Below are 16,317 nucleotides of genomic sequence, written 5' to 3'. Positions count from 1 at the left end.
AGGGCAATAAATGGTTTGGCTGTATGAACAAAAAATTGGTGCTAAGGTTACTCTTTGTTATGTTTTACACAGATGGGTCTAGATGGACTCCAGCAGGATTACATAAGAAAAGCAGAGTATCCCTTCAGCTCGGAGCAGAAATGGATGGCTGTTAAGTGTGTGCACAGAACACAACAGGTAGACCTTCCCAATGGCTCTCTTCAATTGTGCCAGCTGTTGTGTAACATTGTGCAGCACATCTTGGGCTCAGATCAAGTGCATAGTTTCCTTGTTTTACGTTAAGGGCTGTTTTCTGAAGGTAGTAATGAAGTGCACAGAGCTGTGCATTTGGAAGAGGAACAGTGACTGTGGACAGAAGTTGCATTTACAAAGCTATGAAGTCAAAGGGATAGGCCTGCACAACCCGTGTAGCACTACAAAAATAGCACATGCTCTGTAGTGCTACATTTTGTGGAGCCTTGTGTAACATCTATTTAGTTGCATGTAGTGCTACAGCAGGTCTGTTGTTCTCCTGGCATCCCACAGTGCTCCATGGCGGGGATTAAGGCAGAATCACTTGCTCCTTAGTACCCTGCTTGGGAGCAGAGCTTCAGCCCAGGTAGGAAAGCAGGCTGTGGCTCTGTTTGCCACAGAAAGCTGTCTCAGAGCCCAGTGGCAGAAATGGCAACTGCTTCTGGGGCAGTGGGGACCACTGGTCCTGTGGCAGGGGAGACAGAAAGCTGTCAACACACTGCCACCCTGATTGCTGGGGAGGGCAGCAAGCTGTCAGACTGAGGACAGTAGTCTACTCATGGACAGCTCACCACAGCAGGCTTACAGTCTTCCCAGTGTTCCCCTGTCTCCCAGCAGAGAACATATCTTTGCAATGCCTTTGCAGTTCTACAGCCAGGGGCTGTGAACATATGAATGCCCCACATAACTCTGTTTTTTGTAGCTGGGGCGCATTCAGCCTTACAGATGAACATCTGTCCATGGCCAAGGTTTCATTTTCAGGCTCTCAAATATAGAACCATAAGTTTTTGGTTTTTATAAAGCATACTGTGAAATTCTTATAAACATTCTGATATCCCAAGCCTTGCGTGTAAACTTGTCGGTGTTAGATTCCCCCTCCCTCAAAAATCTCATCAAATTCTGACAATATTCTGGTGCAAGAGGACTGTAGATATTTATGTGCCAATATTTTTTTCTTAGGACAAACCAGAGGTTTGTTTTATGAAGGGTGCTTATGAACAAGTGATTAGGTACTGTACAACATATAACTGCAAAGGACAGACCCTGCCTCTCACCCAACAACAGAGAGAGCAGTATCAGCAAGAGAAGACATCTATGGGCTCTGCAGGACTTAGGGGTAAGATTTCTTCAGAATAGTTAGTCTTTGCACCATAAGAATAGTTCTTTTGAATGTATTGTTTGACTTGCTTGTTCAAACTAACAGAGGACTTGAAACCAATCTTTTTCTCAGTTTTCATTGTGTTCACCAATTTATCTTCAAGTTAAGAGTGGAAATGAAATTGGCTTAAGGTTTAAATAGCATGATTGACTTGAGAATGTCAACACTGTATTGCAATTCTCAACCTGTCTGATCACCCAAGAGATTTCTCACCATTTCTACCTATTACATTTTACTACATGAACTGCTTTATTATGGGTATTCTGGAAATAGTCATGACCTCTCTATTTTTTTTTCTGTTTTGCCTTTTCTCAGTTTTAAGGTTCAGAGAGGACTAGTTATGAAAACCTTCTGAGAGAGGCAGCACCGTTAAATATTTAGAAGGTATTGGTAGTTATGCAGCTGAGTGCCTCGTAGGGAAAGGACCTTTCATTTTAAAGTTCTTTTTTTTTTGCTTATTTCTAAGTTGAGAATATAGAAATCTTTGAATATAGTTGTTTTGTTGTTAAAAATGATTAATACAGGGTAGCCAGGGGTATGTGCTGTGCAGAATACTTGTGGACTGACATGTTAGTCTTTTATATATTATCTTTAGCTAGTAGCTACAGTGGGTGAGGATGATATACTGGCATGTTGCTTTGGATTTCATGGATTTCCTTTTTTCATCTGATGACCATGATTTAAACTTTTTGATTGAGGTTTATTGCCCTCTACAAAGATTGATAAAATATTTATGCTAGATTGTCCGATGCATGGTATCCTACACAGGTGCAGTTAGCAGGTCTTCTATTCAGATTAATATGTGCCTGAAATAGTGAGTGTGCACAAGAATAAGATTGGTATTTTTCTAAATACCAGAAGCTTTCCTGCACATCTTTCATGTGAAAGTGACTAGAAAATATCTCTTTTAAATCCTGAAATAGGTAAGCTTAGCAAAGGGAACACTTGTTTGAAGACGGGCATGAAAAAGCAGCCTATTTTAATTGCCAAACAATACCTTAACTGCAATAACAGCAACCCATTGTTTTAGGATATTAGCACCCTGATTTTCTGTAATCTAGTAGTTGAGTAAAGTAAGCATGCTCATGATGGTTAGGTTAATCTCAATGGGGATACCTAAGTGAGTAAAGTTACTTGTTCCAGAACACCTCACCCTTACTCCATACACCAGTCATTCATTTTTTTTCAAACAAATTTCCTTGAATCATGTTATCATCTTATTAGAAAATTTCTAGTTGTATATACTAACTTTTATTTTGGAAAGCACAGCTGTAAAAAATACTATTCTTGTTAGTAATTCAATTTTAATGACTTCAGTTTTCAAAGATAAACTTATTTTTCCCTTGTTTTCTTAAAGTTTTGGCCTTAGCTTCTGGCCCTGAGCTGGGACAGCTGACCTTTTTGGGGCTGGTGGGCATAATTGATCCTCCAAGGACTGGTGTAAAAGAAGCTGTTACTACACTTATCACCTCAGGAGTAGCAATAAAAATGGTTACTGGAGATTCACAGGAGACTGCGGTTGCCATTGGTATGAATAGACCACTTCCTTTCATTTTGACATGTTTCATGGGGATGTCTTACAATGCATTACTCTAAGATGAAATATTGTGGTGGTGGTTAAAAATCTGAAGTAAGGTTTGTGATGCCTGTTTGGCATGTACCATTTGCATAGGATTGTTATGTGACATAATGTAAGCTGAAAAGCTGTTGTTTTAAAAGGACTTTGTAAATTTAAATAATAGTTGTTGTCTTGTCATGTTACCCTCTCCCAAGGTTCTACCCAAGATTTGAATACATTTGAAAGAAACTGGTTTTGTCCTTTTATTTTCATTTAGCTGTAATTTGTATCAAAATAGTTTCACTGTTTCATTTATAGTTAGTTTCCCCTGTGTGTATATGCCTCTCACTATTGAAACTCACATGGGGGCATGTATCCTATTACAAATTATTTCCAGCTCCCCTTTTACATGCGGCTGGATTTAAAGTTAAGTATTTTTAAACTATTAAACGCCTTACTCCTTAACCAAGTCTAGTACAGGAAATGGCACGAAGTAAACGGGTCATTCCTTGTTCTATGGGATGGTTAGGAAACTTGGCAAAGGAAGTTGAAAAAGAAAGAACAGTATGATGTTTGTGCATGCTATTTTTGTGCACAGAGGCAAAACATCCTTTTGTTAACCTGTTCTCCTTTTTCCCTCCGTTTGCTCATTTCCTGTTTCTCTTTTAAACTCTAAACTCTCTAGGGCATGGATTATCATTTGCTCTGTTTGTACAGCACCTAACACAGTGGGGCACTGACCTATTTGAGGCCTCTAAATGTTAAACTTTTAAAGCAAATAAATCTAATCAGAGTAGGTTTCATGGCACACCTTTTATTTCTTGAGAGTTTGGGTAATTATTCCAGTCAACTGATTTGAATAATGCCTATGAAATTACTGCTGTCAAAAATGGTACATTTGAAAAATGGCAGAATAGAATAGGTATACAAAATAACCTTGTATTTCCTAGTATGCTGGAAAAAATAGTAGGCTATTTACATCATTGTAATTTATTGATATAATTTATGTGTATACATCTTTTTCCAGCTAGTCGTCTTGGATTATATTCCAAAAATTCACAGGCAGTTTCGGGAGAAGAAATAGATGCTTTAGATATTCAACAGCTTTCACAAATAGCACCAAAGGTTAGTTGAAAAAAATACAGATTGTTTTAATGTAATAGAGGCATCATAAGTCGAAAAAAAAATTCTTATTAATGGAGAGCTAAAAAGTAATTTCTGAGAAACTGACAAGATTTTAAAGAAATGGATGAAGCAGTAAATTGTCAAGTCAGAGCTTTTAGCATAGAAATACAGAAATTATGCCAGATAAGATCCATTGTCCACTACAGTTAGTGAGATTTATAGCCATCTTAATTTTTCAGATTTTTATTCTTACTAATATAACTTCGGAACTCTTCTTTAAAAATTTCATATTTTTCTTTAAAGATGTTTTTTTTTGAGTCTTGGTAATCTTTAACCTTGGATACTCATTGTCCAAATTGTACTCATTGAACAGTTCCCTGTTTGTTTTTTCAGTTGGCTGTCTTACCTTTTTGTGTAATGTTCCCTAGTTCTTGTATCATGGGAGAGTGTGAATAAAGGTGCCTAATTTTACCTCTGTGATACCATTCATTATTTTGTGTACCATAGTAATGATCAGACCATAGCTTCCAAGCTACAAGTGGCTTTTCAAGTTTCACCTTGGGGGCTTCTATGGTGGCTGACAAACAGCTAGCAAGCAGAATAGGAGAGGGTAAGCATGAAAATGGTACTGATCTTAGTGTACTCAGTAACTTTGGTTTTCAGTGGATCACCCAGCCTGAATGACCAAAAGTTTATGGCATGACTCTGTATACCTGACTTGAGATGCAAGTAAGAGATGCTATAAAAGAAACTGATAGTATAACTGAGGGGTCTGAATAATGTGAAATATTGTAGAGGCTAATGCTAATTATTGAATAGTATCGTGAGTAGGAGGTTATATACAGATGCCATAATCTTGAAGTGACAACTTGAAGGTCTGTCCTGCTACCATGCCTACAGAAAAATAGGTTTGGGCATGAAGTGCTGAAAGCTAGTCCAGAATTTTGTTGGAAGCTACATGGAAAGCAAATAATTGACAATATAAAAAGCAGTCAAGAAAAGAATATTTAAAAGAACCTTACTCATTCTGAGCAAAATCTTTACTAGCTGTCATAAAAGTTTTGACATGCAAGTATCATTCTATTTAAAATAGGAAATGAGCAGAATAACTTCCTAGTAAATGTGGTACATAAGAATGGGGATGGTTTCATATAGGATCAACTTAACCACTGCCTTATGTAAATATTGCCATCAAGGTGAACAGCAGGAAGTTTTGAACTTGGGAGTTTTAAAATCGGAGCTTCTCAAAAAATACAAATTCTACAGGTTGTCTTAAATTTTAAAATTAGAATCACAGTACAGTAGTATTATCCTTTTTAAAGATGTTTGATTATTGAATAAAATATAAGTAACAGTAATCCAATGTCATGTCTGTTAGAAAAAAATCATTGATGCTTCTGCTCCAAATGAGATAAGATGGTAGCTTTGTTTTGGTTTTGAGAATATTTTTTAATTTTCTCTAATTTTATTGTATCCATTTCGCATCTTAATTTATCAAGGTTTCATTACCCTTTATGTATATTTTTAACAGGTTGCAGTGTTTTACAGAGCCAGTCCCAGACATAAATTGAAAATCATAAAGGTATGTTTCTCTAGAACAGTGATTCTCATCCAGGGTGCCACGACACCTTGGGGTGCCTAGAGATCTTCTCAAGGGTGTTGTAGGGTGCCACGCAATGTTAGGTGTGCAAATGTGATGCACAAGATAAGCCCAGAGATTTCAAATAGGAATTCATAGTGTTAAAATCATGCTGATCTGCTGTGGTCCTTCTGAGTTCTTTACAACAGAAGAATTTCTCTATTATTTTTCTGTAGTCAACAACTGAGTGAAAAGTAAGAGCTGGCATTTTTCTGAGGGATGCCTTGAGCATAAAAAGGTTGAGAACTGCTGCTCTGGAAGTAGAACTGCAGGACAATATTAATAGACACTTGTTTTATAATAGTGGTTAATAATAATTGCTTTATTTCATCTGGACAACACAAATTTAATAACATGAAGTATATTTGGTTGTAAAGAACATTGTTTTCAGATATGGAAAAAAATGCACTATTAGAAACCTATACCCAGAGTAAGGATAGAGTACTATAACTGGTTAGAAAAATAACACTTTCTCAGTTGCCAGAGGATCAGTTGCGATTGTGTCGCATTGTAGTTGAACTGACTAGAAACTTATGAGAATCCATATTTCTGCTGCTCCTCAGAAGAGACTAAGACATGAATTTCAAGGTACTTCTGAAATAATGCTTCAATTCTGAAGCTAAGAAAAGAAGCTGAAAGTGAAGGATCTCTGCAAAATAGACACATTTTCAATCTAGCCATTTGCACAATTGGAAAAGCAACAAGAATGAGGAAATCAGGTGGTAAAGAAACAGAATATAATAGAAGAAGTCTGGGGGAGGGGGAAATGTTAAAACAGAAACACTTGGTTTTCTGCATTTTATTTGCCCTAGCAAGTCTTTTTGCCTTTTTTTGAAACACCACTTCTGTCCATGTTGCATTCTATACAAGCCCAAGTTTTCACTTAGGGTGTGATGTGATTAAAGTTGTGAGGTTTAATTGTTACTCTTAGGGATAAATGATGATTAGATTTCCAAATTTAACTCTTGGAACAAACTTACGTCCCATATAGTGGTATGGACCCCAGACCATACTGAACTGACTTAAGTTTTTTCCTTTTTCTGTAGTCCCTGCAAAATAATGGTGCAGTAGTTGCTATGACAGGAGATGGAGTGAATGATGCTGTAGCCCTGAAGGCTGCAGATATTGGTGTAGCAATGGGGCAGACTGGAACAGATGTCTGTAAGGAAGCAGCCGATATGATCCTTGTGGATGATGATTTTCAGACAATAATGTAAGTTTGATGTCTGTAAATATTTGCATGCTGGGAAGAAAAAAACAAAAAACCCAACCCCAAAAAAGCCTTACCTTGAACTACAAGTGAAAGATTTTTTTTTTACCTTTATGAATTCCTGAACAAATAAAGAAACAGTATCTTTATCACTCATTGCCTGGTATTGCATTCTAAAACATCAGAATGTTTGTTCTTTTAATTATTTTCAGAAACTTGGGGTTTTTTTTCCCTTCTGATCGGGTTACCTTGCATTAGCAATTGGGTGGCTTGTCAGCAAGAGTAAACACAGTGGAGAGTTGTATAACACTTAACTACTTCTGTTCTTACGTGCACACCAAATATTAAAAGAAACTATACAAGTCTTGGGTGTTGCTTATGCTAGACTATTAACATTTGGTACTATTGCTGCTGGTGTCACCACCACTAGTTGTGTTAACTGCTAGTGTAGGTGGGGTATCAGTTTAAGTATAATGTTTCTGGTTGGCATTATTACTACCACAAATGGAACTGTAGGGGTTAAAAACAGGATTGAAGTTTAGATAGCTGGGACACAAGAAACAACACGATTTTTCAGGAGCAAAAAATCTCATTGTAAAATGTAATTGATCTGTAACTTTAAAATTTTGGGTTGTGGGTTACTGTTAATTGTTTTGTGGTTAATAATTCTAATATTATAAAAGCCTAAGCCTGCCTTGTTTTATTCACGCTCTGATTGGCTGACAAATAGCCAATCAGAGTGCGAGCAACCATTTAAATGGGAGCTAGTGGTGTGGTGGAGTGCTGCCATAATGGTGGGGATACAGGGTGTGGTGGGGTGAGGCCAACTGTGCTGCCCTCACTTCCCCTGCCCTGCTCCCTGCAGGTGTCAATGATGGAGCAGAGTGGAGGGGGGAGGGAAGTGAGGCCACTGGAGTTGGCCTCATTTTCCCCCCCCCTTTACTCCTTGCAGGGGCGGAAGCGGGGTCAGGATGCTGGGGAGGGGGAGGAGGGGGGCAAGGCCGTGGCTCTTAATTATTAACCCGTTAATTGCACAATATCTGTAACATGTAGAGGGGGCCCTAGACCTATCAAGCTTTACCTTCCAAATAACAAAACTTTTCTCAGGCTCCTTTCTCCTTTGTATTCTTTGCCTGTCCCTCTGTTTTTTTTATGTTCTTCCCAATTTGAGAATGTGACTTTTAAGAACATAATGTAATTCCCATTAAGACTAAAAAAAGTAGAAGAAGAAAACATTAGAACACAGCTCCAGGGCTTTAGCTATTTTTATATAAATTCTATTTGTCTAATTTCAGCCTTTAGGTATGTGCTCCTGAAAGAAAAAGGCATGTACACTTGATATGTCTGCAGATAAATATTTGCAGGTTTTGCTACTAGTTTCCTTTAACAAGCTAAATTATCTCTTTTGCATTTCTACTTGCTTGTAATCTTTCAGAGAAGAAGGATGGGGTGCTATGGCTTTATTTAGATAAGAAACCTAGAGTTAAACTCACCTTAAGTAATTCCCAACTAATTTAAAATCATTCAAGTAGTTAGCTCAATGTTTACTCCTACCCTAGAATCTTGGAATTCTTCACACTTATTATTTCTTTAAAGAATAGATATTTAGTTGGCCACACAGCATCCAGAAATACCAGTCATGGGTGCAAATGAGATGAAAACATCTTTCAAGGATCAGTTAACTCTGCCTGTAAAGTGATATCATCATTTTTAATTATGGCCCCTTAATTTAAAAGTCAAATTATAGCAGAGCTGGAATAAGAAACTTTACATGACTGATAGAAAAGCTGGATAAGTGTGACTGTAACTGCCTGAGTGGAATAAAAACCCTGGTAAGATTTTTGTGAAATTTACTTACAATGCAATAAATGTCTGTTTTGTAATTTATTTTTTCACTATGTCTTAGAACCTTATCATATGCTTGATTCATAGTATCCTCATTTCCCTTACTTTTATTTTTTTAATTGCAGGTCTGCAATTGAAGAGGGTAAAGGGATTTATAATAACATAAAAAATTTTGTTAGGTTTCAACTGAGCACGTAAGTTTTCAATACCATTGCCTTAAAAGCTTTCAGTTACTTTGTAAATGAGTTGAATTTTATGAAACACTCTACAGAAGAATACACAATAAACAGTAGTATAGATTCCACAAAGATTGGTGATGCACTAGATTAGATTATGAAAGTTTTCTAAATATTAGTTTCATTTAACTCAGTAGAATTTATGTTGTCATTAAAGCAGTGTAGTTAATAACCAATACTCTAACTTTCTGACAACCCCCTTTGTTATTATGGAAAAGGTCAAGATTTGATCAGGCTAGCGGGGGAATGGCCACCCCTAGGTTAGAGGGACTATACCCTTTGGCACCAGGGCCATTTTTTTCTCTCCCTGCCAAGAGCACAACCCATGTGAAGGGTGAGGGAGCTCCACCTCCCCTTTTGATCCACACTCCAGTCTGATGGGTGAGGGAGTTTCTTCTCACCAGCTTCCTTTCCCTGTGTATAAGCAGCACTGATCATAACAACAGTCGCTTTTGGTGTTGACCTTTCTTATCTTTTGGAGGCCTTTTTTCAGAAAAAGGCCAACTTTCTTGTGTGTTGTATTAATCACCAAAATTATTTTCAGATTTTAAACTCATGTGTCAAGATGAATCTGCTAGTTCAGGGTTGGTCAACCTGTGGCACAAGTCACATGGCAGATTAGGGAGGGGACATACTTTATAGTGGCAGATAGGGCAGAAAGCAGAATAGTAGACTGGGTAGGGAGCATAAGGGAGGGAGCAGAAAGGGCAGCAAATTGGGTAGGGAAAGGGGGTCAAAATGGTACTTGGAAAGGGTGACGGGTTAAATTGTGGCAATCCTGTCAAAAATGTCAATCCCCATTGTGCTAAATGATCCCCAGGCTTTACCTTCTTATGAGTTAAGGTTACTTTTAGTTTTGATTTAAAAACCATTTAAACTTAACACATGTGATCTTCAACACTTGAAGTGTTATTTTAACTGATCTTCAGGAAATTGCCATATTGACAATAATGAAATGGCTTTTCTTAACAGGAGTATAGCTGCATTGACTTTAATCTCACTGGCTACATTAATGAACTTCCCTAATCCTCTCAATGCTATGCAGATTTTATGGATAAATATTATCATGGATGGACCACCAGCTCAAAGGTAAAACTATTTATTTTCACCTCCAGATAAGGATCTGTAGCCCGTTCTAGCAAAATAAAGAATGCCATGATCAGGGGAGATGGATTTCTTGTGTGTGTGTAATCTATAAAGCATCTAAGCTTGTGTATAGGAAAGTGATGTTTTAATTGGTATATCCTAAGACAAGAGCGCATCTTTACCTGTGTAACTTTGTCTATCATATTGTTTGTGTTAGAGCTGTATGTTGTTGCCCCTTCTTTTTAATGCATGTCTAATGAAGGTAGGGGCAATGTTGGACACTTTTAAACTAGTATCTACAGTATATTGATGACACTTTTATATCCTTCCCCTCAAACCCAGCTTTTGTTTCAGTTCTTTCTCAATGTCTGACTGAGAGTGACCAAGATAAAAATAAACTGGCAATAAGTTAAATTGATAAAACTAAAAATGCTCTTCCCAGCCAGAAAGGTTTAGAATAATCATTTTAAAAAATCATACTTTTCATGCCCCACTACTATGACCACTATATCATTTTATTTTGTTCGGATTCTTGATTTCAAATTTGTGTTTTACCTAATACACTATCAGAAGTTCTGAAAATCGTGGTAGCAGTGCTATAATTCTGTCTGACTCTTGATCCAGGAGTAAAATCCCATATGAGTAGATGCATTACTTCAAAGAAAATGGATTTTGTTATTAAAGCTTCCCACTCAAAATAGTTGCACCCACTCCTGTTTCTTCTGCCTTTTAGTCAACAGGATGTGGGCCCTCTTCCCCCTACTAAACTGCCTCTGGCTGTACCAAGGCAGTGTCTAAACTGTGGGGATAGATTTTACCAAACAGAAGCAGGGATGTTATTTTTCCATTGTAACTGGTGTTCAGTGGTTCTTTCTCCCAAGAGTTAGGCGTTGCATTTCCAGAGTTACCACCTGAGCCTGGTGGTGGAAGGCATCTGAACTGTTTTGCCTGTTAACCATGATGTCTGGCACTTAATCGTCCACAATGGAGTTAAACAGCAGAGGGCTTATGGCTTTAAAAGTAGTATTTGCTAGGGGAGATTTGATTGAAATTGGTTGTTCTGGAAAAGTATACTTTGTTTTAAGTTCACTTTCTCTTTAGTAATTGATCTACATACATGGCGTATGAAAAGAATGCAAACCATTAGTTCTACCTGGCTTGGAGAAATTGGATTTATTGTTTAAAAACAAACCTTTCAGCTACAACATGGATGGCTTCAATTTTTAGAAAATATATGGTAATAGGATGTAAGAGATTTTTAACATGCATGTGATAAAGGGAAATACTTCATTATTTAAGTACTGTGCAAAGTGCATAGACTTTAGACTGGGATTGCAAATACCCTTCTAAATGAGGCTTAGTCTGTAAACAGAACATGTAAACATTGTTTTCAGAAACATTTAAACATGATGGTTCTTTCTAAGTAATCTACCGCTTCTAATTAATATGTCTTATGTGGTAATAAAATAAAAAGACTTCTAAACTGTTTTGTTTTGATTTTTTTTTTTTTAAGTCTTGGAGTGGAGCCTGTGGATAAAGATGTTATTCGGAAGCCTCCAAGAAACTTAAAGGACAGCATTTTGACGAAAAACCTGATTGTTAAAATACTTGTTTCATCAATAATTATTGTGTGTGGAACACTTTTTGTCTTCTGGAGGGAGGTACGATAAATAGATACACAATAAAGCAGGAACAGATTTCATTTACAAAAACCAAGGATTCCTTTAATTTCTGCAGTTACATTGTGAATGTGCATGAACTTTTAGTTCCCAGAGGCAGTTTTACTTATGACCTAAATTGTTGCAGGCCAATTAGAGAGAAGCGTTTCTACAAGATGGCTGAAAGGGAGAGCAATAGTAGTAATAGGTGTGACTTCTGGAATTCTCAAGCCTTCCTCATTTCCCTTCTCTCTGCCTCTCAATGCTTTTTTCAAATATGCTTATCATTCTGAATCTGGAAAAGTTTGGGTTAAAAAATCTCTTGGAATTAGTGTTCTAAAATGGGTATGCATTTTCCCCTCTTTTAATGAAGGAAGGAAGGAATTGGAACCTTTCTTTAATGGATGGTATCATTCTTGTACTTTAACCATGTGCATAAATGTTTATAAAACTGGAGCTTTCAATTACAACGTGAATTTTAGACTATTCATGAAATGTATAAGGACATGTGTGAGTGCTTGTTTATATAATTCACTAAATCAGATTGTGGCCAACATCTTTAAATCATTTTAGTAGATATGTTTGTTAGGGGCTTATATATACTAAAACCATTTCATTGCTTTTTCTTGTTGACAGCTAAGAGACAATGTCATAACGCCTCGAGATACAACCATGACCTTCACCTGTTTTGTATTTTTTGATATGTTCAATGCTTTGAGTTCCAGATCTCAGGTATGTGGCCTGATGTTTAACACAACCACAGTGACGTTCTGGCCATTTACATTGTAGCTATACTTTTTCTTGGTTGAAGATGTTCTTATTTCATTTCTAGGTTCCCAACTCTTTTTGCAGACTTAATTTCTTGTGGTGTGAGAGAGCACACTTAACATGTACTAATTAGCTCAAGATTTACAGGTCTCACTTGGATTTTCTTAAACTGCAAGTCAGCATTGGCTTAGTTTAGGTAACTGCTGCGTGAAATCAGAAACACTATACACAAATACAGTGGATTTGTATGGGATGGCTTGGATAGGGATGATCCTGTCTGAGGCAGGGGGTTGGACTAGATAACTTCTCAAGGTCCCTTCCAGCTGTATTTCACTGTAACTACAAATCATAGGTGTACAATAACAAGCAAAAAACTTGATTTAAAATTAGTGTTGGCCTAGCTGTACTGTACTATGCTTTTAAAAAAATGTAATAACATGATTAAATATCAGAACAGAGTTGCATGCAGTATTCAGAAGCAAAATGTCATCATCTTGTCTTTAAATTTTTTTTTAAATTCCCCAAGTCTGAGTTCTAGAAAGGTAACCACATCTAGAAATAGACTTTTGCATTATGTGTTTCATTGCAAATAAGTAAGGTACTGAGAGTCTTCGGATTTAAAATTGCAGATATAATAAAATGTATTGTCTTTTCATTTCGCAGACAAAATCTGTGTTTGAGATTGGACTTTGCAGTAATAAAATGTTCTGTTATGCTGTTCTTGGATCTATAATGGGGCAGTTACTGGTCATTTACTTCCCTCCACTTCAGAAGGTTTTTCAAACAGAAAGCCTGAGTGTCCTGGGTAAGAAAAGTCTTCCTTTTCTATATTGGTACTGCTCAAGCAATGATTAATTCAAGGATGGCCAACCTGCAGTACATCTGCCACAAGTGGCATGGGCAGGCTCTGTGTGGTTTGTGGCAGGTCTGAGAGGAGATCAGTGGTACAGAGGGCAGGGAGCAGAAAGGGCAGCAGTTTAGGAATGGGAAGAGGATTGGAGTGGTGCTTGGAGAAGGCGTAGGACTGATTTGTTGCTTGTCTGCCAAAAGGTTGGCTCCCACTGGATTAATCCATAAATTAGCTGACTGACGGTTGTAGAATACTTTTTTTCTTTTTAATTCATAAGTGAAATAATAGTGCAGACCCTCATTTTGTAAGTCCTGGTTAGTTCTCTTGCAGAGCAGTGATTAAATGGATATGGTGAGATGCACAAAACAAGTAGATAAGAACCATATTATATTGGGATAGGCAAAACCAAAGTACTTAAGGAGAGAATTTCTGTGTTCAAGAACCTTGTCTAGAAATTTCAGTTGTGACTAGTTAAAATGTTTCAATGGCATGATTTTGAAAGGCTTCAGTTTTGCCAGTCATCACTTAAATATTTTTATTTTACTCTTATTTTTCATCCAGAGTTGTTACGGCTATTTCTGCTGTTGTTTGTTGGAGGTAAAAATAAACTATCTCCAGTAGAGTGTACTTTTCAATTTTTTCTTTCCTTGATGTAGTGTTGACTCCAAGAAGCTGGCTGTTATTCAGAATAGTATCTAATTGTATTGTTTAAAAGAAAATACTTTACTTTCTAGCAGTGCATGTTAATACCATATTTACCTCAATCCAAGACTATTTCAAATTTAAGACAACCTCCAATAATTAGATGCTGTGTATGGAATGTTTATAAATTGGTTATAATTTATTGGAGAGCTGTCTTGAATTTGTTCCCTTGCTGCTACAGTGGGGAAAGCAGGGGGATAGGTAGTTTGGGGAACAGGAAGCCCTCACCACTTCCCTGCTTCGGGTGCCTCCCCACCTCCCAGGCTCGGAGTACATACAAACTCCAGCCCTGACCCAGCCATACAGCAGTCTCTTGGCTGGCTACCGCTGCCTCTACTGTGTGGTCAGGCAGAGTCCAGAGTTTGCATCTGCTCTGTGCCAGGGAATAGAGCCAGAGCCCTGCCTAACACTAAGCAGTGGTGGGGGAGCAAACAAAGACTTCAGGGTGGATGGGCAGGCAACTGTTGCGTCTCTGGTTCTGGCTGTGACCTGGGCTTGGAGCCAGAGTTGGAGCTGCAGCAACTGCTTATTGCGTGGCCCCTACCCCCTCCCTTGAATCCAAGACAAGAGGCTTTTTCCCTAAGATGACTGGGGAAAAAAATCTCATCTTGGATTCAAGTAAATATGGCAGTTTCTACATATGCAATATGAAATGCCTGTAATAAATTAATATATCATGTCAGTCTTCAGTTATTTTGGAGTAGTAACTTGTGGACGTTAATGTTTGTCCTGCAAAAAATGACTTTTTACATATTCTGAAAAAGCTTATCCCTAATGATTAGAAAGAAATATCTTGTCATGTACTTCAGAACAAGTCACGCATGGTTTAGTTTTGGCTGTCTTTCTTCAGCCTATTACCCAGAAATTAAAAACAAACCCAACTGTCTCTTCCAGATTTGTTGTTTCTTCTGGGGCTCACCTCTTCTGTGTGCATTGTGACAGAAATCATAAAGAAGGTTGAAAGAAGCAAGGAGAAGATCCAGAAACGTGGAAGTTCTTCTTCATCCTCTTCGTTGTCTTTTCTTGATGTATGATGCATATTGCATTCTTTTGTTTGCAAACCTAGGGATTGCTGTCTAAGGATGTAGGCGAGAGCAAAACAGAATTGGAAGGATAAAGAAATCCCAAGGGCTGTTGACAAGTTCTTTTATGTTTCACTTACTAAAGATGAACGTTCGTATTTCAAGACTGTTGAGAATTAAACTTCCAGTTGTGGGAGTAACAAAAGAAATTATGCAACTTTGGTAACATTTTTCTTCAAACCTAAATTTACTTTTGAGATTGAATGGAACTTTGTAAACTGTGGGGGGAGTTACTTTAAAGAGAGATGTCTAAGCCTGAGTCCCACCTTCTGCACTTAAGAGGTATAACTGTATAAAAACCTCACCTTAGATATAAATATTTTAGTTTTGTTTTTATTTAAAAAATATTGTATTCCTTTTCTCTAATGGTGGTGGGGCTTTGTTACTAATACAAGGATAAAATTAAATATTTCAGAGGCATTCCATTGGTTTAGAATTTGAGTCACAAGAGTGCCATATTTCAGCTACTGTATTTATTTACTTTATCCTGCAGTGTGTAAGCAGCTCAAGTACCTTGTGCTACAATTTTTTGTATCCTAAGTTTTTTGCACAGGATGTGACCACTGTCGGATCACTGTTTTTTCTTTTCTTTCTTTTTGTGATTGAAAAGCCTATACTGCAATTTGAAGTAAATGTTTGCTTTTCTTAAAATAAGTGTGGTGTCTAAGCCAATGTTTTGAATGAAACCAGCATTTTACTGAAGTATCTTGTTTGTTTTCTGGCCTCTCTGGAGAATTCAAATTCCAGTTTTCCCTCTCAACATGATAATGATAGCACAGGGATTCTTGCTGCTGGGTACCATGAATTTCTGATTTTTGCACCTTGAATGAAGCTGAACTCCATTTTCTATCTCTGCTGCTACTTAAGGAAATGCCAGAATATTTCTTTTTGCTGTCCGGTTTATAGTCAACCAAATTATAGAGCAATTCTTGGAATAGAATGTTTCACCAAATTGCCTCAATATAACCAAACTAGTGTTAATTTACAGTAATGTCTGGGCACTCTGGATAGGTCAGTGGTGTTTATTTTAGAAACTTCAAATACGGAGCAAGGCTTAATTCAGTGTTAATTTGAACAGCAATGAATAACTTTAATCACATACTTGAATTCAAGGTCTTAATTACCTTAGTTCACTACAGCTACTTTAACAATCACATAGTTTGTCCAT

The 16,317-nt window shown here is 37.3% G+C and overlaps 2 protein-coding genes across 3 annotated transcripts in view; one reads left to right on the top strand and one right to left on the bottom strand.

The window, feature by feature from the left end:
• Positions 1–15,803, top strand: part of ATP2C1 (ATPase secretory pathway Ca2+ transporting 1) — a 116,265-nt gene extending 100,462 nt beyond the window's left edge. For both annotated transcript variants that reach the window (XM_019483556.2, XM_014602549.3), the window contains exons 17-28: positions 73–177; positions 1,192–1,348; positions 2,748–2,918; positions 3,976–4,073; positions 5,605–5,655; positions 6,759–6,925; positions 8,893–8,961; positions 9,976–10,092; positions 11,603–11,750; positions 12,384–12,479; positions 13,179–13,320; positions 14,962–15,803. In XM_019483556.2, coding sequence (XP_019339101.2) covers positions 73–177; positions 1,192–1,348; positions 2,748–2,918; positions 3,976–4,073; positions 5,605–5,655; positions 6,759–6,925; positions 8,893–8,961; positions 9,976–10,092; positions 11,603–11,750; positions 12,384–12,479; positions 13,179–13,320; positions 14,962–15,101 — 1,461 coding nt within the window. In that variant the 3' untranslated portion in view covers positions 15,102–15,803. The remainder of the gene's footprint in view (positions 1–72; positions 178–1,191; positions 1,349–2,747; positions 2,919–3,975; positions 4,074–5,604; positions 5,656–6,758; positions 6,926–8,892; positions 8,962–9,975; positions 10,093–11,602; positions 11,751–12,383; positions 12,480–13,178; positions 13,321–14,961) is intronic.
• The window catches only part of ASTE1 (asteroid homolog 1), a 39,553-nt gene that overhangs the window by 10,980 nt on the left and 12,256 nt on the right, over positions 1–16,317 (bottom strand). The gene's annotated exons all lie outside the window — the stretch shown is intronic.

This window comes from Alligator mississippiensis, chromosome 5 (assembly GCF_030867095.1).
Source record: "Alligator mississippiensis isolate rAllMis1 chromosome 5, rAllMis1, whole genome shotgun sequence".
NCBI lineage: Eukaryota > Metazoa > Chordata > Crocodylia > Alligatoridae > Alligator > Alligator mississippiensis.
Note: the sequence above shows the minus strand (reverse complement) of the source record. Positions and strands in the feature narration are given on the sequence as shown.